The sequence below is a fragment of the Lepisosteus oculatus genome, chromosome 4 (assembly GCF_040954835.1).
Source record: "Lepisosteus oculatus isolate fLepOcu1 chromosome 4, fLepOcu1.hap2, whole genome shotgun sequence".
In the NCBI taxonomy this organism is placed as follows: Eukaryota; Metazoa; Chordata; class Actinopteri; order Semionotiformes; family Lepisosteidae; genus Lepisosteus; species Lepisosteus oculatus.
Window position 1 is genome coordinate 15,550,248 of NC_090699.1, and position 24,959 is coordinate 15,575,206.

Here is a 24,959-nt window from a genome sequence, read left to right on the forward strand (position 1 = left end):
TTTTAGTTTTCGGACAGTTTTGGTCACCTTTTTGTATATTGCCCTATCCATTGATTTTATCAAAAACTGAGCCAGATGAAAAGTGTGAAGAATACCTGTTCTAATGGTTAAACTCTCTTCATTTTGTCATTTAAAGTGCAGCTAAAAGTGCAACAGCGGGCAACATTCTATGGTTCTTGTAACCCTAACCCTAGCCAGGCATTAAAAGCATGCCGATTTAACTACCATTTAACAGCATTTTTCAGCTTCATGAAAATTTGCCTAAACCAGACAGATTATTAAAGAAGATACATTTCCTAGAGGTTTTAGAAACCGTTTTGATAGTTTGAGACTGATTTTTTGGAGTTTGAGGAAAAAATTCAACTTTGATGTTTGGAGGGCTTCTGAGACACCCTGCCGGAATGCACATTCGAAACCCTAGCTAGGGTTAGGGTTAGCATTCCCACAACAGGTAGAAGTTTTTTACTGTCAGTGCTGCATTCCGGGCCCCCAGTTATCTTTAGGGTGAGTGATAATTTGCTCCTATCTGCACTTTTAGTTTTCGGACAGTTTTGGTCACCTTTTTGTATATTGCCCTATCCATTGATTTCATCCAAAACTGAGCCAGATGAAAAGTATGAAGAATACCTGTTCTAATGGGTAAACTCTCTTCATTTTGTCATTTAAAGTGCAGCTAAAAGTGCAACAGCGGGCAAAATTCTATGGTTCTTGTAACCCTAACCCTAGCCAGGCATTAAAAGCATGCCGATTTAACTACCATTTAACAGCATTTTTCAGCTTCATGAAAATTTGCCTAAACCAGACAGATTATTAAAGAAGATACATTTCCTAGAGGTTTTAGAAACCGTTTTGATAGTTTGAGACTGATTTTTTGGAGTTTGAGGAAAAAATTCAACTTTGATGTTTGGAGGGCTTCTGAGATACCCTGCCGGAATGCACATTTGAAACCCTAGCTAGGTTTAAGGTTAGCATTCCCACAACAGGTAGAAGTTTTTTACTGTCAGTGCTGCATTCCGGGCCCCCAGTTATCTTTAGGATGAGTGATAATTTGCTCCTATCTGCACTTTTAGTTTTCGGACAGTTTTGGTCACCTTTTTGTATATTGCCCTATCCATTGATTTCATCCAAAACTGAGCCAGATGAAAAGTGTGAAGAATACCTGTTGTAATGGGTAAACTCTCTTCATTTTGTCATTTAAAGTGCAGCTAAAAGTGCAACAGCGGGCAAAATTCTATGGTTCTTGTAACCCTAACCCTAGCCAGCCATCAAAAGCATGCCGATTTAACTACCATTTAACAGCATTTTTCAGCTTCATGAAAATTTGCCTAAACCAGACAGATTATTAAAGAAGATACATTTCCTAGAGGTTTTAGAAACCGTTTTGATAGTTTGAGACTGATTTTTTGGAGTTTGAGGAAAAAATTCAACTTTGATGTTTGGAGGGCTTCTGAGATACCCTGCCGGAATGCACATTTGAAACCCTAGCTAGGGTTAGGGTTAGCATTCCCACAACAGGTAGAAGTTTTATACTGTCAGTGCTGCATTCCGGGCCCCCAGTTATCTTTAGGGTGAGTGATAATTTGCTCCTATCTGCACTTTTAGTTTTCGGACAGTTTTGGTCACCTTTTTGTATATTGCCCTATCCATTGATTTTATCAAAAACTGAGCCAGATGAAAAGTGTGAAGAATACCTGTTCTAATGGTTAAACTCTCTTCATTTTGTCATTTAAAGTGCAGCTAAAAGTGCAACAGCGGGCAAAATTCTATGGTTCTTGTAACCCTAACCCTAGCCAGGCATTAAAAGCATGCCGATTTAACTACCATTTAACAGCATTTTTCAGCTTCATGAAAATTTGCCTAAACCAGACAGATTATTAAAGAAGATACATTTCCTAGAGGTTTTAGAAACCGTTTTGATAGTTTGAGACTGATTTTTTGGAGTTTGAGGAAAAAATTCAACTTTGATGTTTGGAGGGCTTCTGAGACACCCTGCCGGAATGCACATTTGAAACCCTAGCTAGGGTTAGGGTTAGCATTCCCACAACAGGTAGACGTTTTTTACTGTCAGTGCTGCATTCCGGGCCCCCAGTTATCTTTAGGATGAGTGATAATTTGCTCCTATCTGCACTTTTAGTTTTCGGACAGTTTTGGTCACCTTTTTGTATATTGCCCTATCCATTGATTTCATCCAAAACTGAGCCAGATGAAAAGTGTGAAGAATACCTGTTCTAATGGGTAAACTCTCTTCATTTTGTCATTTAAAGTGCAGCTAAAAGTGCAACAGCGGGCAAAATTCTATGGTTCTTGTAACCCTAACCCTAGCCAGCCATCAAAAGCATGCCGATTTAACTACCATTTAACAGCATTTTTCAGCTTCATGAAAATTTGCCTAAACCAGACAGATTATTAAAGAAGATACATTTCCTAGAGGTTTTAGAAACCGTTTTGATAGTTTGAGACTGATTTTTTGGAGTTTGAGGAAAAAATTCAACTTTGATGTTTGGAGGGCTTCTGAGATACCCTGCCGGAATGCACATTTGAAACCCTAGCTAGGGTTAGGGTTAGCATTCCCACAACAGGTAGAAGTTTTATACTGTCAGTGCTGCATTCCGGGCCCCCAGTTATCTTTAGGGTGAGTGATAATTTGCTCCTATCTGCACTTTTAGTTTTCGGACAGTTTTGGTCACCTTTTTGTATATTGCCCTATCCATTGATTTTATCAAAAACTGAGCCAGATGAAAAGTGTGAAGAATACCTGTTCTAATGGGTAAACTCTCTTCATTTTGTCATTTAAAGTGCAGCTAAAAGTGCAACAGCGGGCAAAATTCTATGGTTCTTGTAACCCTAACCCTAGCCAGGCATTAAAAGCATGCCGATTTAACTACCATTTAACAGCATTTTTCAGCTTCATGAAAATTTGCCTAAACCAGACAGATTAGTAAAGAAGATACATTTCCTAGAGGTTTTAGAAACCGTTTTGATAGTTTGAGACTGATTTTTTGGAGTTTGAGGAAAAAATTCAACTTTGATGTTTGGAGGGCTTCTGAGACACCCTGCCGGAATGCACATTTGAAACCCTAGCTAGGGTTAGGGTTAGCATTCCCACAACAGGTAGAAGTTTTTTACTGTCAGTGCTGCATTCCGGGCCCCCAGTTATCTTTAGGATGAGTGATAATTTGCTCCTATCTGCACTTTTAGTTTTCAGACAGTTTTGGTCACCTTTTTGTATATTGCCCTATGTAGTGATTTTATCCAAAACTGAGCCAGATGAAAAGTGTGAAGAAAACCTGTTCTAATGGGTAATCTCTCTTCATTTTGTCATTTAAAGTGCAGGTAAAAGTGCAACAGCGGGCAAAATTCTATGGTTCTTGTAACCCTAACCCTAGCCAGGCATTAAAAGCATGCCGATTTAACTACCATTTAACAGCATTTTTCAGCTTCATGAAAATTTGCCTAAACCAGACAGATTATTAAAGAAGATACATTTCCTAGAGGTTTTAGAAACCGTTTTGATAGTTTGAGACTGATTTTTTGGAGTTTGAGGAAAAAATTCAACTTTGATGTTTGGAGGGCTTCTGAGACACCCTGCCGGAATGCACATTTGAAACCCTAGCCAGGGTTAGGGTTAGCATTCCCACAACAGGTAGAAGTTTTTTACTGTCAGTGCTGCATTCCGGGCCCCCAGTTATCTTTAGGATGAGTGATAATTTGCTCCTATCTGCACTTTTAGTTTTCGGACAGTTTTGGTCACCTTTTTGTATATTGCCCTATCCATTGATTTCATCCAAAACTGAGCCAGATGAAAAGTGTGAAGAATACCTGTTCTAATGGGTAAACTCTCTTCATTTTGTCATTTAAAGTGCAGCTAAAAGTGCAACAGCGGGCAAAATTCTATGGTTCTTGTAACCCTAACCCTAGCCAGGCATTAAAAGCATGCCGATTTAACTACCATTTAACAACATTTTTAAGCTTCATGAAAATTTGCCTAAACCAGACAGATTATTAAAGAAGATACATTTCCTAGAGGTTTTAGAAACCGTTTTGATAGTTTGAGACTGATTTTTTTTCGTTTGAGGAAAAAATTCAACTTTGATGTTTGGAGGGCTTCTGAGATACCCTGCCGGAATGCACATTTGAAACCCTAGCTAGGGTTAGGGTTAGCATTCCCACAACAGGTAGAAGTTTTTTACTGTCAGTGCTGCATTCCGGGCCCCCAGTTATCTTTAGGGTGAGTGATAATTTGCTCCTATCTGCACTTTTAGTTTTCGGACAGTTTTGGTCACCTTTTTGTATATTGCCCTATCCATTGATTTCATCCAAAACTTAGCCAGATGAAAAGTGTGAAGAATACCTGTTCTAATGGGTAAACTCTCTTCATTTTGTCATTTAAAGTGCAGCTAAAAGTGCAACAGCGGGCAAAATTCTATGGTTCTTGTAACCCTAACCCTCGCCAGGCATTAAAAGCATGCCGATTTAACTACCATTTAACAGTATTTTTCAGCTTCATGAAAATTTGCCTAAACCAGACAGATTATTAAAGAAGATACATTTCCTAGAGGTTTTAGAAACCGTTTTGATAGTTTGAGACTGATTTTTTGGAGTTTGAGGAAAAAATTCAACTTTGATGTTTGGAGGGCTTCTGAGACACCCTGCCGGAATGCACATTTGAAACCCTAGCTAGGGTTAGGGTTAGCATTCCCACAACAGGTAGAAGTTTTTTACTGTCAGTGCTGCATTCCGGGCCCCCAGTTATCTTTAGGATGAGTGATAATTTGCTCCTATCTGCACTTTTAGTTTTCGGACAGTTTTGGTCACCTTTTTGTATATTGCCCTATGTAGTGATTTTATCCAAAACTGAGCCAGATGAAAAGTGTGAAGAAAACCTGTTCTAATGGGTAAACTCTCTTCATTTTGTCATTTAAAGTGCAGCTAAAAGTGCAACAGCGGGCAAAATTCTATGGTTCTTGTAACCCTAACCCTAGCCAGGCATTAAAAGCATGCCGATTTAACTACCATTTAACAGCATTTTTAAGCTTCATGAAAATTTGCCTAAACCAGACAGATTATTAAAGAAGATACATTTCCTAGAGGTTTTAGAAACCGTTTTGATAGTTTGAGACTGATTTTTTTTCGTTTGAGGAAAAAATTCAACTTTGATGTTTGGAGGGCTTCTGAGATACCCTGCCGGAATGCACATTTGAAACCCTAGCTAGGGTTAGGGTTAGCATTCCCACAACAGGTAGAAGTTTTTTACTGTCAGTGCTGCATTCCGGGCCCCCAGTTATCTTTAGGATGAGTGATAATTTGCTCCTATCTGCACTTTTAGTTTTCGGACAGTTTTGGTCACCTTTTTGTATATTGCCCTATCCATTGATTTCATCCAAAACTGAGCCAGATGAAAAGTGTGAAGAAAACCTGTTCTAATGGGTAAACTCTCTTCATTTTGTCATTTAAAGTGCAGCTAAAAGTGCAACAGCGGGCAAAATTCTATGGTTCTTGTAACCCTAACCCTAGCCAGGCATTAAAAGCATGCCGATTTAACTACCATTTAACAGCATTTTTCAGCTTCATGAAAATTTGCCTAAACCAGACAGATTATTAAAGAAGATACATTTCCTAGAGGTTTTAGAAACCGTTTTGATAGTTTGAGACTGATTTTTTGGAGTTTGAGGAAAAAAATCAACTTTGATGTTTGGAGGGCTTCTGAGACACCCTGCCGGAATGCACATTTGAAACCCTAGCTAGGGTTAGGGTTAGCATTCCCACAACAGGTAGAAGTTTTTTACTGTCAGTGCTGCATTCCGGGCCCCCAGTTATCTTTAGGATGAGTGATAATTTGCTCCTATCTGCACTTTTAGTTTTCGGACAGTTTTGGTCACCTTTTTGTATATTGCCCTATCCATTGATTTTATCCAAAACTGAGCCAGATGAAAAGTGTGAAGAAAACCTGTTCTAATGGGTAAACTCTCTTCATTTTGTCATTTAAAGTGCAGCTAAAAGTGCAACAGCGGGCAAAATTCTATGGTTCTTGTAACCCTAACCCTAGCCAGGCATTAAAAGCATGCCGATTTAACTACCATTTAACAGCATTTTTCAGCTTCATGAAAATTTGCCTAAACCAGACAGATTATTAAAGAAGATACATTTCCTAGAGGTTTTAGAAACCGTTTTGATAGTTTGAGACTGATTTTTTGGCGTTTGAGGAAAAAATTCAACTTTGATGTTTGGAGGGCTTCTGAGATACCCTGCCGGAATGCACATTTGAAACCCTAGCTAGGGTTAGGGTTAGCATTCCCACAACAGGTAGAAGTTTTTTACTGTCAGTGCTGCATTCCAGGCCCCCAGTTATCTCTAGGATGAGTGATAATTTGCTCCTATCTGCACTTTTAGTTTTCGGACAGTTTTGGTCACCTTTTTGTATATTGCCCTATCCATTGATTTTATCAAAAACTGAGCTAGATGAAAAGTGTGAAGAATACCTGTTCTAATGGTTAAACTCTCTTCATTTTGTCATTTAAAGTGCAGCTAAAAGTGCAACAGCGGGCAAAATTCTATGGTTCTTGTAACCCTAACCCTAGCCAGGCATTAAAAGCATGCCGATTTAACTACCATTTAACAGCATTTTTCAGCTTCATGAAAATTTGCCTAAACCAGACAGATTATTAAAGAAGATACATTTCCTAGAGGTTTTAGAAACCGTTTTGATAGTTTGAGACTGATTTTTTGGAGTTTGAGGAAAAAATTCAACTTTGATGTTTGGAGGGCTTCTGAGACACCCTGCCGGAATGCACATTTGAAACCCTAGCTAGGGTTAGGGTTAGCATTCCCACAACAGGTAGAAGTTTTTTACTGTCAGTGCTGCATTCCGGGCCCCCAGTTATCTTTAGGATGAGTGATAATTTGCTCCTATCTGCACTTTTAGTTTTCGGACAGTTTTGGTCACCTTTTTGTATATTGCCCTATGTAGTGATTTTATCCAAAACTGAGCCAGATGAAAAGTGTGAAGAAAACCTGTTCTAATGGGTAAACTCTCTTCATTTTGTCATTTAAAGTGCAGCTAAAAGTGCAACAGCGGGCAAAATTCTATGGTTCTTGTAACCCTAACCCTAGCCAGGCATCAAAAGCATGCCGATTTAACTACCATTTAACAACATTTTTCAGCTTCATGAAAATTTGCCTAAACCAGACAGATTATTAAAGAAGATACATTTCCTAGAGGTTTTAGAAACCGTTTTGATAGTTTGAGACTGATTTTTTGGAGTTTGAGGAAAAAATTCAACTTTGATGTTTGGAGGGCTTCTGAGATACCCTGCCAGAATGCACATTTGAAACCCTAGCTAGGGTTAGGGTTAGCATTCCCACAACAGGTAGAAGTTTTATACTGTCAGTGCTGCATTCCGGGCCCCCAGTTATCTTTAGGGTGAGTGATAATTTGCTCCTATCTGCACTTTTAGTTTTCGGACAGTTTTGGTCACCTTTTTGTATATTGCCCTATCCATTGATTTCATCCAAAACTGAGCCAGATGAAAAGTGTGAAGAATACCTGTTCTAATGGGTAAACTCTCTTCATTTTGTCATTTAAAGTGCAGCTAAAAGTGCAACAGCGGGCAAAATTCTATGGTTCTTGTAACCCTAACCCTAGCCAGGCATTAAAAGCATGCCGATTTAACTACCATTTAACAGCATTTTTCAGCTTCATGAAAATTTGCCTAAACCAGACAGATTATTAAAGAAGATACATTTCCTAGAGGTTTTAGAAACCGTTTTGATAGTTTGAGACTGATTTTTTGGAGTTTGAGGAAAAAATTCAACTTTGATGTTTGGAGGGCTTCTGAGACACCCTGCCGGAATGCACATTTGAAACCCTAGCTAGGGTTAGGGTTAGCATTCCCACAACAGGTAGAAGTTTTTTACTGTCAGTGCTGCATTCCGGCCCCCAGTTATCTTTAGGATGAGTGATAATTTGGTCCTATCTGCACTTTTAGTTTTCGCACAGTTTTGGTCACCTTTTTGGATATTGCCCTATGTAGTGATTTTATCCAAAACTGAGCCAGATGAAAAGTGTGACGAAAACCTGTTCTAATGGGTAAACTCTCTTCATTTTGTCATTTAAAGTGCAGCTAAAAGTGCAACAGCGGGAAAAATTCTATGGTACTTGTAACCCTAACCCTAGCCAGGCATTAAAAGCATGCCGATTTAACTACCATTTAACAGCATTTTTCAGCTTCATGAAAATTTGCCTAAACAAGACAGATTATTAAATAGATACATTTCCAAGAGGTTTTAAAAACCGTTTTGATAGTTTGAGACTGATTTTTTTTGGTTTGAGGAAAAAATTCATCTTTGATGTTTGGAGGGCTCCTGAGACACCCTGCCGGAATGCACATTTGAAACCCTAGCTAGGGTTAGGGTTAGCATTCCCACAACAGGTAGAAGTTTTTTACTGTCAGTGCTGCATTCCGGGTCCCCAGTTATCTTTAGGATGAGTGATAATTTGCTCCTATCTGCACTTTTAGTTTTCGGACAGTTTTGGTCACCTTTTTGTATATTGCCCTATCCAGTGATTTTATCCAAAACTGAGCCAGATGAAAAGTGTGAAGAATATCTGTTCTAATGGGTAAACTCTCTTCATTTTGTCATTTAAAGAGCAGCTAAAAGTACAACAGCGGGCAAAATTCTATGGTTCTTGTAACCCTAACCCTAGCCAGGCATTAAAAGCATGCCGATTTAACTACCATTTAACAGCATTTTTCAGCTTCATGAAAATTTGCCTAAACCAGACAGATTATTAAAGAAGATACATTTCCTAGAGGTTTTAGAAACCGTTTTGATAGTTTGAGACTGATTTTTTTTCGTTTGAGGAAAAAATTCAACTTTGATGTTTGGAGGGCTTCTGAGACATCCTGCCGGAATGCACATTTGAAACCCTAGCTAGGGTTAGGGTTAGCATTCCCACAACAGGTAGAAGTTTTTTACTGTCAGTGCTGCATTCCGGGTCCCCAGTCATCTTTAGGATGAGTGATAATTTGCTCCTATCTGCACTTTTAGTTTTCGGACAGTTTTGGTCACCTTTTTGTATATTGCCCTATCCATTGATTTTATCCAAAACTGAGCCAGATGAAAAGTGTGAAGAAAACCTGTTCTAATGGGTAAACTCTCTTCATTTTGTCATTTAAAGTGCAGTTAAAAGTGCAACAGCGGGCAAAATTCTATGGTTCTTGTAACCCTAACCCTAGCCAGGCATTAAAAGCATGCCGATTTAACTACCATTTATCAGCATTTTTCAGCTTCATGAAAATTTGCCAAGTATTTTGTTGTTAAAATTGGGTTTCCAATAACGCCACAGCTAACTCTTGTTTTTTGTCCACTATAACAGACAATCTCCCTTGCTTTTAACCGAGCGTTTCATAATTTTCTAAAATGAAAATGATTTAAACTATGCGACAGTTTTCTGGGGTGTGCCTATACCAGAGATTATGGCACAGCTTCAGAATGGTGATTGGCTGACACCATCTGACACCCCTCTGATTGGGGAAAAAAGACCTGCCGATCTGTTCTACATACCAGGAAGACAACAGAAGATGATTTTTTCTATTCGAAACCTGTATTTTAAACGTTTAATTAAGAAGTAAAAACCTTACAGGGTACAATGATTTCTAAGTTGATCAGGAGGAAGAAAAATCCCCCGTGTTTCGCGCATAAAAAGTAGTTATTAACTATCGAAACCTGTTTTTATTTTGCCTGGCAATCTACCTGAATGCCCAACTTCAGTATCTGAGAAGAACCACAATTGAACTAGTGTTGATAATAAGAGAGAGTCCCGTTACCCCCATTTTGATTTAAATCGCAAATGCGTGTTTAATTAAATCTTTTTTTATTCACAATCAGACAAATGCAACGTAAATCATTATCTTTGTCTACTAAGTATCTTAATGAACTTTCAGCATAGTCTTTTCCCGTTCAGATTTATTTTTCTTTGGATTTTGGGATCAAACGTGGAAAGATTAGATTGTAATCGTTTTTATTTTTTAAATACATTTTAGAAAAGTGTAATCTATAGTAAAAAGCTGTATTTATTTAATACCACTCGATACTTATATCAATGGAGTTTAGTTGATACTGTTTAAACTTTTAATTGTTTTAAATTGTATTACAGCATTGTACGCATGCTTAAAAGAGAAGAGAGAAAATGCAAGCCTTCTTCAGGTGTGAGGGTCTTCTGCTCAGAATGAAACGCTAAAATGTAATAACTGTAATAAATGTAATAACGTAATGTAAACTGGTTCAGTTATGATTTGGGCTTAATTGAGGTTGCTGCCTTTCATCTCAAATCCTGCTTGAATCCTTCTAAACTAAAAATTAGACACAAGACGAGAAGAGGGTCTGGTGAAACTTTTTTAATTTCTTTTTTTTTTCTTGGAAAAATATCTTACCCGCTGCAATGCGGGCACAGAAGTGTTAAAAAAAAAGTCAGACAGGCGGGGGGAGGGGGAGTTGTGAAACTGTTACCTGGATAAAGAGGTATCCGGGTAACAGTGAAACGGGCGACAGTCTGGGGAGATCGCCCGTTTTCCATGTCAATAGTTTCCTGGTTCCGCACCCCTTGGTGTTACTCTCTCTCTCTTCTCTCTCTCTCTCGCTCTCTCCCTCTCTCTCTCTCGGGCTCTTGGCGGGCTTGTCTCGTGTCTCTCTCTCGTCTGGGCACGGGAGTGCTGCTGGAAGGTGTTGACAGAAATCAACATCGTCATCAGCTCGGAAGACTTCAGTGCTTTGTGTATATTCTAATGGCAGTGGGGGCAGGGCGTGTGGGGACAGGTTTGGTTGAAATGGCATTGGGGATCTGTGTTCTTCACACCTGAAACCTTTTCTCTGAAAGCATTTTCTTCCCAGTTTAGCCGATCTTCTTACAGCATGTTACTATTTTAAGTGCTTAACGCCATTTTTTGACCATGCATGGATATTCTTATGTCTATATCATCTGAAGGGAATCTGTTACACTGCATCATACCACGTTTCGATGCGACACGCCCACCGTGTTGTACCGTGGTGTACCCCACGCATTTTGAATGGCGGCATCTGTATCTTCTTTAATAATCTGTCTTGTTGAGGCACATTTTCATGAAGCTGAAAAATGCTGTTAAATGGTAGTTAAATCGGCATGCTTTTAATGCCTGGCTAGGGTTAGGGTTACAAGAAAAATAGAATTTTGCCCGCTGTTGCACTTTTAGCTGCACTTTAAATGACAAAATGAAGAGAGTTTACCCATTAGAACAGGTATTCTTCACACTTTTCATCTGGCTCAGTTTTGGATAAAATCACTGCAAAGGGCAATATACAAAAAGGTGACCAAAACTCTCCGAAAACTAAAAGTGCAGATAGGAGCAAATTACCACTCATCCTAAAGATAACTGGGGGCCCGGAATGCAGCACTGACAGTAAAAAACTTCTACCTGTTGTGGGAATGCTAACCCTAACCCTAGCTAGGGTTTCAAATGTGCATTCCGGCAGGGTGTCTCAGAAGCCCTCCAAACATCAAAGTTGAATTTTTTCCTCAAACCCCCAAAAATCAGTCTCAAACTATCAAAACGGTTTTTAAAACCTCTAGGAAATGTATCTTCTTTAATAATCTGTCTGGTTTAGGCAAATTTTCATGAATCTGAAAAATGCTGTTAAATGGTAGTTAAATCAGCATGCTTTTAATGCCTGGCTAGGGTTAGGGTTACAAGAACCATAGAATGTTGCCCGCTGTTGCACTTTTAGCTGCACTTTAAATGACAAAATGAAGAGAGTTTACCCATTAGAACAGGTATTCTTCACACTTTTCATCTGGCTCAGTTTGGGGATAAAATCAATGAATGGGGCAATATACAAAAAGGTGACTAAAACTGTCCGAGGACAGTGCAGATAGGAACAAGTTATCACTAATCCTTAAAAATAATGTTCGAATATATATAATGTTCATTTCAGGTGGGAAGCTGCGTCAGCATGTGAAGGCTGCAAAGGAACAAATAAAAGGCTCATTTCGACAATACAGTGAGTGCCGAGCGCACAGCGGGTGAGAGTACAGCACAGCAGAGCTTCACTTCAACAGGACTCCTAGGAGGGAAGGGCTGTCCGGTATCGCCGGCTGTTCGCTGAACTACCAGATGACATATTTCAAGCCCAAATCACACTCGTATATGAGAAAATATATATGTATATACTTTACATGACTGCGAGGAATATAAAACGTGGTTGCAACATAAGAATGCCGAGCTGCTAAAATCGTTCGTTAATTTGTAATTATCAACAGGTCTAATCACTTATATCAACTGAAATCGCTGATTAATACCGCCAGATACTTTAATTTATTAAATGTATTGTACAACTGATTTCTTACCTTTATTCCTCCTACTCTCATTATTTTGTGAATGTCCGCATGAATTGTAATAAGCACCTTAAGAAAACTCAGAAAGCGAACACCAGATACTGAGCTCTGGCCCGTTCATTCCGGTGCTCTCTGGTCTTTGGCGACACCTGGTGGACACAGCGGTCAGTCCGCCACGTCCCCCGTGATCAGGCAGCGCGCGTGTTACAGCCTGGAAGACGCTCAGGGCGAAACCGGTTTCATTTCTGTCTCCTTTCTAATCCGCTCCGGGATGGAAGATGAAAATGACGTGTGAAAGTGGGAGAGACGTTTCCCACGACACCCAGAGCGCTCAGTTATATCACATGCTTGCCTTGTACTCTATTTCTGAACGTTGTTTGTCTGATGTGCGTTTCTAAGTTTTGTAGTCATCGGTTAAATGCGCTTTCTATCACTACGCGTGGTGTTCTGCTTCTCTTTTCTTCAGCTCGGCGTTTGAGTCCTTTGGGGGGGAATATTGTCAGAGTTACAACAGTCACACGGAAATAATGTTCGAATATATATATATAATGTTCATTTCAGGTGGGAAGCTGCAACAGTCACACGGAAATAATGTTCGAATATATATAATGTTCATTTCAGGTGGGAAGCTGCGTCAGCATGTGCAGGCTGCAAAGGAACAAATAAAAGGCTCATTTCGACAACTGAATCGTCACCCTTTTTTCGCGGTCTTTCTGAAGAGAACGATTTGAAAACAGACTGACAAAGACACCTGAAGAAGGCTCCACGGCCGAAACGTTGTGTTTTCCGTCTTTTCTTTTCAGCATGGAATAAACCTTTACTTGTTCATTTGCAGCCTACGCATGCTGACGCAGCTCCCCACCTGCACTACTGTGTGGGTCGTTTGTCTAGGGGTATGATCCCCGCTTCGGGTGCGAGAGGTCCCGGACGAGCCCAGTTCTGTTCTGTGATGATTGGAAGACGTCTCAAGCTCACCTCTTATCTACTGTGTATCTGAAACGAGTAGACTAGAGGAGTAGGGAAGTTTATTGCCACATGAACATTTGAATTCTTATTCTCACTGATCTCTCCGGACAACAACAGACACCACCGCACAATGGAGACAGTACATTACAAACAATAAATAACAACACGAGCAATCAATATGTTGTGGGAATAGTAGTGAGAAGTATGTAGTAATGATAAAAAACATAGTAGACCATGAGAAAGAGCAGCGTGTGGACATGCATTGAGTCTGAGGCCCTGCAGTGAGCTGTTGAGGACGCGCACTGCAGTGGGATAGCAGCTGTTCTTGAGTCTAGTGGATCTTGTTTCAACAGCGCAGGAGGAAGAACAGTTTGTTCCCGATGGGTGGGATCCTACATGTTCAGCTCTCATCCAGCCTCGTTAGCGCAGTAGGTAGCGCGTCAGTCTCATAATCTGAAGGTCGTGAGTTCGATCCTCACACGGGGCAGGATCGCTGCTGTTTTGGGCTCTTCGCAGATGAGACGTTCACTCGCACACACTCGCGTTCATCCCTTCCTCGCCGACTAAGAGGTGTTTAGTCCGCGATCGACGGTTCGATCCCTTGCCGTGATGCTCGGCGTCCACTAACAAATTTTTAAAATAATGATACATGAGAGCAGCAGAGAAACTCCGAGTAGTGAAGTTGTTTCCACGACCGGTTGTTGTAAACCAGCAGTCAGCCCGCCAGCTCAAACACCTCGCTATAACCTCACAGTGAGCGAGGAGTGATCACGATGCGCACTCCGCTGTGCTACTACAGTCGTTTCATAAAAGCAGAAAATACGAGGAGAGCTGGACGTATGTTCTTGCAATCATGGAATAAAACAGGGCTTGTCTGCAATTTGAAGCCGGGACCTCTCGCAACCAAAAAGCAAGAGCCAGAGAGGTCGTGAGTTTTCTGATTTCAAGTTTGTTTCTCACATGTGTGCGATCGCACAGAAGACTCGTGAGGAGTTCAGTGTGTCCGGGACGGAGCTGCTCACATGCACAGCGAGGGGGATTAGCTCAAATGGTAGAGCGCTCGCTTAGCATGCGAGAGGTAGCGGGATCGATGCCCGCATCCTCCAGCTTTTGCGCTCTATGTACTAGAGAGGACAGGCTCCTGTCTTCCTTGCCATGTTGTCATTGCGTCGAGCGCTGTAAGGACGCGATGACATCTCACCCCCATGTTTTCAATTACAGAGCTTACAATTACTTAACCCTTCCACGGAAAACCTGTTAAAACAGAGGAAAATCCGCGGTGTATTTGATAGACTATTCATTTTCTAACTCACAGGGTTCAGTCTTAATTAAACCCACGTCAGAATGTGTCCCTTTCAACCCATTATTATATAATACAGTGAGTATTATATGTCCACCTGAAGAAGGCTCCACGGCCGAAACGTTGTGTTCTCTTTCTTCTTTTTTTTCAGCCTGGAATAAACCTATTATTTGTTCCTTTGCAGCCTACGCATGCTGACACAGCTACCCACCTGAACAAATACAGTGAGTAGAAGTTCAGGTGGGTAGCTGCGTCAGCATGCCTAGGCTGCAAAGGAACAAGTTCAGTGTTCAGTATTGTATACACTGTAATATAAGTACAGTATAATACAGTGAGTGCCGAGCACACAGCGGGTGAAAGTACAGCACAGCAGAGCTTTGCTTCAACAGGACTCCTAGGAGGGAGGGGCTGTCTGGTATCGCCGGCTGTTCGCTAAACTACCAGATGACATATTTCAAGCCCAAATCACACTCGTATATGAGGAAAAAATATAAATACTGTTTTTTTAATTAATACGAATATACTGTGCAGTCATGTGAAACGGAGATGCAACATGATGAATACCGCGCTGCTAAATCCTTTCTTAATTTTTGTCAATTATAACACTTCAATCAACAGACATTGTTCATTAATCCTGTAGGATATTGTGAAACATTAAATGTATTTTACAACTAATTCGTTACTTTTATTCCTCCTACTCTCATTATTTTGTGAATGTCCGCATGAATTGTAATAAACACCTTAAGAAAACTCAGAAAGCGAACACCAGATACTGAGCTCTGGCTCGTTCATTCCGGTGCTCTCTGGTCTTTGGCGACACCTGGTGGACACAGCGGTCAGTCCGCCACGTCCCCCGTGATCAGGCAGCGCGCGTGTTACAGCCTGGAAGACGCTCAGGGCGAAACCGGTTTCATTTCTGTCTCCTTTCTAATCCGCTCCGGGATGGAATGATGAAAGTTTGAGAGACCTTTCCCCCGTCCCCCACGACAAGATTCCACACTCAGACCGTTTAGTTATAACTCATGCTTGCTTTTTACTCCATTTGTCTAGATTAGTATACAAGGGCAAGGGGGGGGTTAGAGACAGTGGAAGCGGGGACAGCGTGGGATTCTGGGAAAGGCTTCAGTTGCAGAGGTCGGTGGTGCAGCATCGCGCGTTGACGTAGGAGCTGCTCTGAAGCATGAAGCAGTCGGAGGCCCGGATGCACCTTCGGAAATGCCCGTCTGAGGAAACGACAGGGGATGACATCAGTGGAGGAATAGGAGAGAGACCCGCCCTCCACGTCAAATAACAATTGAAAATCTGATTTAGCGGGGACCTCTAAGACTCTCTGGACTGGGGCTGGAGCCCCTCTGATTGAGGGGGACCTATAAGACTCACTGAACTGGGGCTGGAGCCCCTCTGATTGAGGGGGACCTATAAGACTCACGGGATCAATAAAGTATCTATCTAATATTATTTGCACACTATCTGTTAGAAACCATAGAAATTGTTACGGACAGTGTCCATGTTAACATAAAGAGAAACTGTCTTAAGTGACTGATATCCAGTAGAAAGATGTCGACCTACAGAGAGGGTAGTTGAAGACAGCAGTGATGCAGGTGTCCTGTTGGTATCCACAGGTCTCCACTTTGGTGGTGCAGGAGCCATAGCGACCCACAGCCACACAGTTATTACATCTCAGAGCTTCTCCTGCAACCAGAATGAACACAGACACTGAGACACTGCAGGAGGAACAGAGTGACAGTACAGGACATCACAGTACAGTGACAGTACAGGACATCACTGAGACACTGCAGGAGGAACACAGTGACAGTACAGGACATCACTGAGACACTGCAGGAGGAACAGAGTGACAGTACAGGACATCACTGAGACACTGCAGGAGGAACAGAGTGACAGTACAGGACATCACAGTACAGTGACAGTACAGGACATCACTGAGACACTGCAGGAGGAACACAGTGACAGTACAGGACATCACAGTACAGTGACAGTACGGGACATCACTGAGACACTGCAGGAGGAACACAGTGACAGTACAGGACATCACAGTACAGTGACAGTACAGGACATCACTGAGACACTGCAGGAGGAACACAGTGACAGTACAGGACATAACAGCTGGGGAGAACAGTGGACTTAACACAGCCCAGAGCCTGCAGGACAGCAATCAGAGAGAAACAGTGAACTCAACACAGCTCAGATGCAGCAGGACAGCAGTCAGAGAGAAACAGTAAACTCAACACAGCTCAGATCCAGCAGGACAGCAGTCAGAGAGAAACAGTAAACTCAACACAGCTCAGATCCAGCAGGACAGCAGTGAGGGAGAGAGAGTGAACTCACCACAGCTCAGAGCCAGCAGGACAACAGCAAGAAACACTTGCGATTTCATCTCCATGGCGTCTCACAGCAAAACGAAGTGTTAATTCCTGGAATTGGAAACAGAAGCAGTAATAATGATCACACAGCCTACATGAAGAATCACTGCTGCTGGGAAATTGCAGGGTCTCAGCTGAGAGGGTTAAAGACAATGAATCTGCGAAGTGAAAAAAGCCCTTTGAGGAATGGGAGTCATGGTGAACGAGCAGTAGAACAGAGATCTATGCCATTTCTGAGCTCTTATCATTCGAAAAGTGCACTTCCTTCGTTTTGAATAGCTGCTGGTGTTGGTGGGAAGATTTTCAGTTTGGTTGCGTCTCTCTCTTGCTGGCTGGAGTGCGCTGCTCTGAAGCTCGGGCCTTGCTCCGATATCTCGTTTTCTATAGAAACGGTCGCTAGATTTGACAGTCTTTCTTGTGACATTGCAGTTGTTTTTAATAAATTTTGATTTGGAGAAGCTACGTTTTCCACTGGCGACCGATATTGGCAAAGATAAATATATCCGGAGAGCTACAAAAGTATTCGGTAACGTGTCCAGCGAATTATTGCTGCAAATATATTGCAATACTTCAACGGGTGTCATACTTGATTTTAGAACACAACTGAAGTTTTTAGTTCCTCATACGTCGATGTCCCGTCAATATCACATTCCTTACTACGTTCAGCAGTCAATTTCAATTGTACATTTTCACACTGTTGCAGTAGTTCACGTTCATCGTAATTATTCAAATTACATATGTCACCCAGAACACTGAAAAGGCCATGATAGTCCTTCAGTATCGTAACCCTTTCTTTTAAAGATGATATTGTTGTATACAATATAGAAGAAAAGAAATTGATTTTGAAGTTTAGTTTCGGATCATAGATGGGCTGGAAATGAGTCTTGGATGAGTTGAAATGAGGCTTTTCCTCCGTTTTCTAGTATTTTCTGTGTTGGAGAAGTTGTCAATGTCAAGAGACTCTGCAATTTGTTTAGCATCAATAACATTTTTCGGAAACATCATCGCCGCATTTTTCTTCAAAGAACTTCTTAATCCCTTCCACTCTTTCAAGGGCATTATGTACATTGAATTTTGGTTCCTGCATCATTTGGCTGACAACATTCATTTTACTTAAAACATCATCTCAAATCAGCACTGAGCAAATCAAGTTAAAAGTGGATATTTTCGAAAGTATACCTTGCTTGCATTCTAGAATCTATACCTTTATTAATATCATCAACAATTTCTAAAAGAGCATTGCATACTGCCTCTAATTGAGTTTTTAGAGGCATGATGGCATCAACTTGACTTTCCCATTGCATATTCGACGATAGATTCAAATCTGTTTTCTATATATATATATGTGTGTGTGTGTTTATAGCCTCTCTCACTCTCACTCTCACCTCACCTCTCACCTATGATCTGAACCTCACAGTGCCTTCTTCCTTTCTTTCTTACCAAAAACCCAAACACACATTGAAATCTACCTCTACCATACATGTCAATAGCTCACTCCCCATCATTTCTATCCTTTATTTCATTCTGTTGATGCATATTTTTGCACATCTGTTGTTGTTTTGCACACTGCCTGTTGTCTCTGTCTTTCTTTTATTATACAATTGTATTGTTGTTGTTTTTTTTGTACTACTTATCGTCTGAGAGCGAGCTAATTAGCATTTCGTTATACCATATACCTGTATGTGAGTATAGTGACAATAAACTTGAACTTGAATAATATATAAAATGTGTTTTCTATATATATATAGATGTTGTTACATCAACAAGGTCTTTCGATTATCGAACTCCTTCCTCCCGCGTAAGTCGAAGTGGAACAATATCGTTCCTGTTAGAACGAGACATGTTACTGCCATCTGCCAGAGAATTGTCATTATAAATATACACCCATCTTTGGAGTCAACACAAATTTGAAACATTTTCGAAATAATAAAGATATCTACGATGTGAATGGCGCCCCCTTAGATGTGGCGCCCTTGCGCAGTGCAGAACCTGAGCAACCGTACGCGGCGGCCCTGGGTCAAGCGGAGAACAGCGGTCAGCACGGAGGGGACACCAGGACAGAGCCTAAGAGCCGTGCAGGGGCAGGTCTGAATTGGCAAGGTGACGAACTGCGCGCGGGTGTGGCCGATCACCCACCGGCGCGCGTCCTCACACCAGCAGGTTGATTGACCGGTGTGGTGATTCTCGCCAGCACGAGAACCCCGCTGTTGAAAACACCTTTCTGATTGGTTCAATGAGGTTCTTTCAACATGGAGTTATTTCGGTTTTCCAGCTGCCAAAAAAATGGCAGACTAACAAAACACAGAACCATTCACGATCATCTTTAAGGATTGTGCCATTCTATTTACATGAACATACTGTGGTAATGAATTTAGTCACATTAAGCAGCAAAGGTGGTCTGTGGGTTAATTCATGCTTTTATTTAGTGTCTGCTGTCTCCTGTAAATTATGCAGTTATAGGGTCTCTGGTTTTAAAAGTGAATCATGGGTATAGATCTGAAATTGGTCTTGTTAAGTCTGGTGTTCCTCAGGGCTCAATACTGGGCCCCTTGCTCTTCAGAGTTTACATGTTTCCACTTAGCTTTTAAGATCACATGGCCTCAGCTATCATTTCTATGCTGATGGTACTCAAATATTCTTCCATACATAACCTGACACTGATGTGACTGTCTCTATTCTATTTAATTGCACCACTGACATAAAAACTTGGATGACTCAAAATGTCCTTAATCTTAACTGTGACGAGACTGAAGTCATGCTTATTGGTACCCCCCATTAACTTTGTAAAGCCAATCCTGTAACCCTATCTGCAGATGGTTCTGTACTTGAGCTTCAGTCTGAATTGCAAAACCTTGGGGTGATATTCAATTCTGGCTTAACATTTGACCCACATGTGCAGCATATTGTCAAAACACCTTTTTTCACCTCAGAAATATCACTAGACTTCGCTCTATGTTATCACTACCTGTGGCTGAAAAGCTGATCAACACATTTGTGTTCTCTCGAATTGGCTAATGTAATGCTCTACTCGCTAGGGTCACTAAATCTACTTTGAACAAACTCCAGTATGTCCAAAATCCAGCAGCCAGAATCCTGACCAGGTCTAGTGCAAGTGATCACATCACTCCTATCCTGGAGTCCTTGCACTGGCTTCCTGCCACATTCCGTGTGGAATTTAAAATCCTCATGCTCACCTGTAAGGCTCTGCATGGCTTGGCACCTCAGTACCTGTCTGAACTATTATTGCCCTACTCCCCACCTCGCAACCTTGCTCTTCTAATTCTGGTCTCCTTACTGTCCCCCAAGCCCGTCTACATTGTATGGGCGACAGGGCCTTCACCTGTGATGCCCCCAAGCTCTGGAACTCTCTGCCCAAGGATATCAGAGAGTCACCTTCTCTAAACGCCTTCAAATCCAGACTCAAAACCCTCTTCTTCAGAAGAGCCATTACTGAACTGGCTCCATTCTTTACCCCTCTGCTTCCACTTTTCTTAGTACCACCACCCAGGTTCTCCTCTGTATATTATAATTGTGTTTTATCTTGTGTATTCTCTTTATTTATTGTTGTTGTCATTCTGTAAAGTGCTTTGAGAAGCCACCTTTAAAGGCGCTATATAAAATAGTTTATTATTATAATAACCTGCCCCCTGTGTTAACTATCCCTAGATTATTGCCCCTTCACAGACACACAGCAGAAACTCAAGAAAAGATTTAAGAGAGCTGATGAGTATGATTAATAGTAATAATAATAAACGTTCGTGTTTATTATTGGTTTCGTGGTTCATGTTCCTACAGTAAGTGTCCCACTGGATGATCTCCAGGACTCTCTAAGGAGTATTCACCTGACAGCTACAGATGGGGGCCCTGTGACCTAGACCAGGAGTAAAGTAGTCTGATTCGACTTGTGCTTCAGGTACTTAATTAATCAATCAACCTTAATTGCTTAATTGTCTCAGGCTATCATCACTTCCTTATTAAAGATTAAGCTTGAACAAAGACTGAAGTCAAATCTTCAAAGGAATTAATTACTCTAATTCCGTGTCTGAAACATTTCTCTTCTACTGCCCACAGGGCAACAACAACAAGTTCTCCAACTGTATCCCCGTTTCTGTGTCATTATCACTACAGCGCGGACACTGACAGAGCTACTTGCCCAGACACTACAACACCATCGTACGAGACCTGATGAATTACACTGTACTGCCACTGTTTTACTGTCATAGTTAGTTTACAAAATGCTCATGCTGTGCACTGAGGACAATTGAAGTGATATCTTCAGTGTGGAGGAGAACAGAGTGATCAGATAGGGGGATTATTAGGAGGCCATGACTGGTAAAGGACAGGCGGACATTTGGACAGAATACCATTATAACACCCCTACTTTTCTCGAGAAACAGCCTAGGATTTTTTATGACCACAGAGAGTCAGAAACTCAGTTTTTTTGTCTCTTCTGAAGGACAGCACCTTTTTTACAGTTGAGTGTCTACACTGGTGCATTAGGACCCACACCGACTGCAGGGTGAACACCCCCTACTGGCTACCTCTTCCAGCCTCAGTTTCTCCCAGGAGTCTCCTCTGCAGGTACTGACCAGGCTCACACCTGCTGAACTCCAGTGGGCTGTCAGCTCAGAGCTGCAGGGTGATCATAGCTATCATCCCTATCACAGCTTCTGCTCCGACGGACTGATATCAGGCTATTTGCTGACTTGGTATCATTTTAATTTTCCACCTCCACTGCATTGAATGTGTAATTTTTTTAAATAAGTAACACAATATTTTGCACAAACCACACTGAGTCTGAACTTAGTTCAAGTAGGTAGCTGCGTCAGCATGCGTAGGCTGCAAAGAAACAAGTAATAGGTTTATTCCCTGCTGAAGGGAGAAGAAAGGAAACACCACGTTTCGGCTGCGGAGCCTTCTTCGGGTGTGAGAAAGACGGGGAAGTCAGCCGAGATTATACAGCATGACGAAGAGATCTACAAAACGATTTAGAGGACGTCTGATCAGACGGAGGCTGAGTAGTTCAAGTCCTGAACTAATGTATCTATCTGAAACTGAACTAACGTATCTATCTTCCATGAAGCCACGAGGAATCGGAGGTGCTGCATTTATTCGTGCGTTACACACTGTAACCAATAGGGGGCAGCACCTCCACGCTTTACTCCCTGTCTTTGGATGCTGAAAACTGATTAGTATCAGCTGTATACCGTACCTGTGGAGTGTAATAAAAACTACCGAACGAGCTGCAGCAGCAGTAGTAAAAGTGTCTATATAATATAGAAGCAATGTTGATTATTATAGTGAAAGCGGACGTGTGTTGCGGGTTCTCCGGACGTTTAAGGCAGTCCCTGCAACGAGTTGGCAATACAGCACAGAACATCACTGGAGCCTCCCTTCCGTCCATTCAGGTCACACACAGTACCACAAAGGCTGCACACACAAAAAGCCTCCAGTATTGTGGACGATCCCTCCCACCCCTCCTGCAACCTCTTTGCCCTCCTACCGTCTGGTAAAAGGTATCGCAGTATGCAGGCCAGCTCCACCAGACCCCCCAACAGCTTTTCTTCACAAGCTCTTCAACACCCTGGTACCTACTGCACCTACTCCAAATCTGGAAACCTGCTTCTTTTTTGCCTATGTCAGGCATACTGTCCGCTGTATTCTTTGCACAATCCTGTCAAGTCAATTGCACTATGCACATTGCACTTTATGTGCCCTGCACCCTGTACCCTGTCAGAAATGTCTACGTGTACATAGACTGTAGCATTGGCTTGTCAGTGTCTGCCTGTATTCGCACCGCAGACCTGGAGAGCGACATCTCGCTCCCCTGGATACTTGTATATGGCTGGACGGACAAATAAACTTGAACTTGAGTTTCGTCCCTAAACTGGAGACACCCTACAGAACGAACAGACGCTCACAAACACCAGGAAGCGCACACATCCACGTCGCACTCCGGTCACTCCGCCAAGATCCCCGCAAGACGCGAGATGCAGTGAGAGCTGGCACCTCTGTTTGTAGACACCCCCTTTAATGGGAGGACAAGCATCCTTAAATATCCCCCCACCCCACAATCCAAGATCAGGGTCTCAGTGACCCTGAAATCCCGTCCCGGGCGCTTAACATTTTTCAGAAATAACCTGCCGACAAGTAAAAACGGCGTTTTTACAACGGTTCTCGTTTACAGATCCTATCTGTCGCTCCGGCTCCGCTATTACAACGACTGGCGCTGGAGGTCAGCGCAGACCGAACCGGGCTGCCCGTCCCCCCAGCCCGGAGCCCCGCTTCGCTTCCGGGAGCCGCACACGTCCGCCTCACCTGGTCTCGGGTGGCGCCGGGGCTTCGGTGCGACTCGGCGGCCGCGGTCCCGGTCTTTATACCGCCCTCGCCCGCCCCGGCCCCCGCGCGTACGTGCCCGCCGGGGCGCCATTGTCCACTGTGGCTGTTGAAGGGAGATGGGACCCGAGGCGGCGAAATGTAGAGCGGTTCTCGGATAATGTGTCAGCTCACCCTGGAGGTGTGTGGGGGGGACAGAAAACTCAGATATGCTTACTGCCTCCCCCCTTCGCAGCGAAAAGAGGGAGTGCCGGTATCCCCTTCCCAAATTCCAAAGAAAAATAAAAGAAAACAACACACTTGATATCGGTAAATACGAGCCGGACACAAGCCCGTTAGCTCAGCACCAGGTGTGAACCACACACCACACACCGGACGAGCCCCGCCTCTGGCTCATCCACCCCGCCCGCTGGATTGCGGGGAAATAGAAATTGATTCCCGGACCCAGTCAGGGGAGGGGCGCCTCCAGATCGCTTCGGGGGCCGTGACAAGATCGGCCCGGAAGCGAACTCGAGACGTTCTTTCCTCTTCGCTCGGGGGACGAGCGGACACCCGAGCCGCGACCGTGGAGACCCGCCCGCACTGCCGGGACTGTACAGACCTGCGACGCCATAGCCGGCCCCTTGCGATGGTGCTCCGCACCGCGGATTATAATCGGGCCCGCATTCGATCCAACGAGATTCAGACTGTGGACAGCGCATTTATAAATTAGGGGGCCGTTTATTTACTTACTTAAAATGCGCCGGGACCGCGTACCGGGGCAGGATACCGAACCCATACAAACACTGTCCCTTCAAAGACAGTAAACAATAAATGCCCCGTTTTAGAGGAAAACTGCTTTCCCTAACAAAATCGAGGGGAGTGGTACCTGAAGAAAGTACTCACTCCCTTACAATAATGTCTCCTTTTGTCCAGTCACAAGTGGACCGAACAGTAAACGTTACGTTATTCGACAGTAAATATCGCAGCGTTCCGGCAGCGGGCTGCCCCCTGAGGACCGAGGACTTGTCCCTCCAGCCCGCCAACTCCAGCGGACTCGCGTCCCCCCTTTTCCCCTTCTGTATAAATAGGGGACCCCCGACCCCCCTGTGCTCATTCTCGCGCTAAGCCCCCGAAAGAGCCGTTGTCTCCGGATCCTTTCCCGCCCCTGGCGACAGTCTGTGTGTGAGCCGCTCTCCCGTCCCCCGTTCCCCTCCGCTCGACCCGGCGGAACTGTATGGGTGGAAAAAAAGAGTATAATGTCGGGGGGAAAAAACTACAGAAAAATCGCACATTACAATAAGCCGGCGGTGTAACTACAGCAGTGGTTTTCCAACTTTTTCGGTGACGGAACCCTTCTCTGTCGAAGAGGATGTCGCGGATCCCCAGAAACCTTTTTTCTTACTTTTCAGGATTAGCTATGGCGGTGATCTGCAAAAGGCATTCTAGGACTGCTATTCAGACGCAATTCAGCCAATTATTAAGGAAGAAACTATCGATCGCTTTTGTTTTAATTGTAAGCATTGTATGAGCCCATCGAGTTTATTTCAGTCATTTCTTAATCGCAGGAGGCCAGCAGCCATATCACTCTGCAACTCACAGCGGGCAGCCCTCTGGAGCTCAGCAGGGC

General features: G+C 42.8%; 2 protein-coding genes and 2 non-coding genes across 4 annotated transcripts in view; 2 read left to right on the forward strand and 2 right to left on the reverse strand.

Moving 5' to 3' along the window:
• Nucleotides 1-24,959, reverse strand: part of LOC102689789 (butyrophilin subfamily 1 member A1-like) — a 402,034-nt gene that overhangs the window by 142,816 nt on the left and 234,259 nt on the right. The window lies entirely within an intron of this gene.
• On the forward strand, nt 13,748-13,820 carry trnam-cau (transfer RNA methionine (anticodon CAU)). The gene has a single exon. It is a non-coding gene; the product is annotated as a tRNA-Met (tRNA).
• Nucleotides 14,367-14,439, forward strand: trnaa-agc (transfer RNA alanine (anticodon AGC)). The gene has a single exon. It is a non-coding gene; the product is annotated as a tRNA-Ala (tRNA).
• Nucleotides 15,624-23,468, reverse strand: LOC138238149 (CD59 glycoprotein-like). Its single transcript, XM_069188195.1, has 4 exons — nt 23,333-23,468; nt 16,980-17,065; nt 16,203-16,325; nt 15,624-15,856 (listed from the first exon to the last, which is right to left on the reverse strand). The coding sequence occupies exons 2-4, from the start codon at nt 17,032-17,034 to the stop codon at nt 15,756-15,758; spliced, it is 279 nt and encodes a 92-aa protein (XP_069044296.1). The 5' UTR covers nt 17,035-17,065; nt 23,333-23,468; the 3' UTR covers nt 15,624-15,755.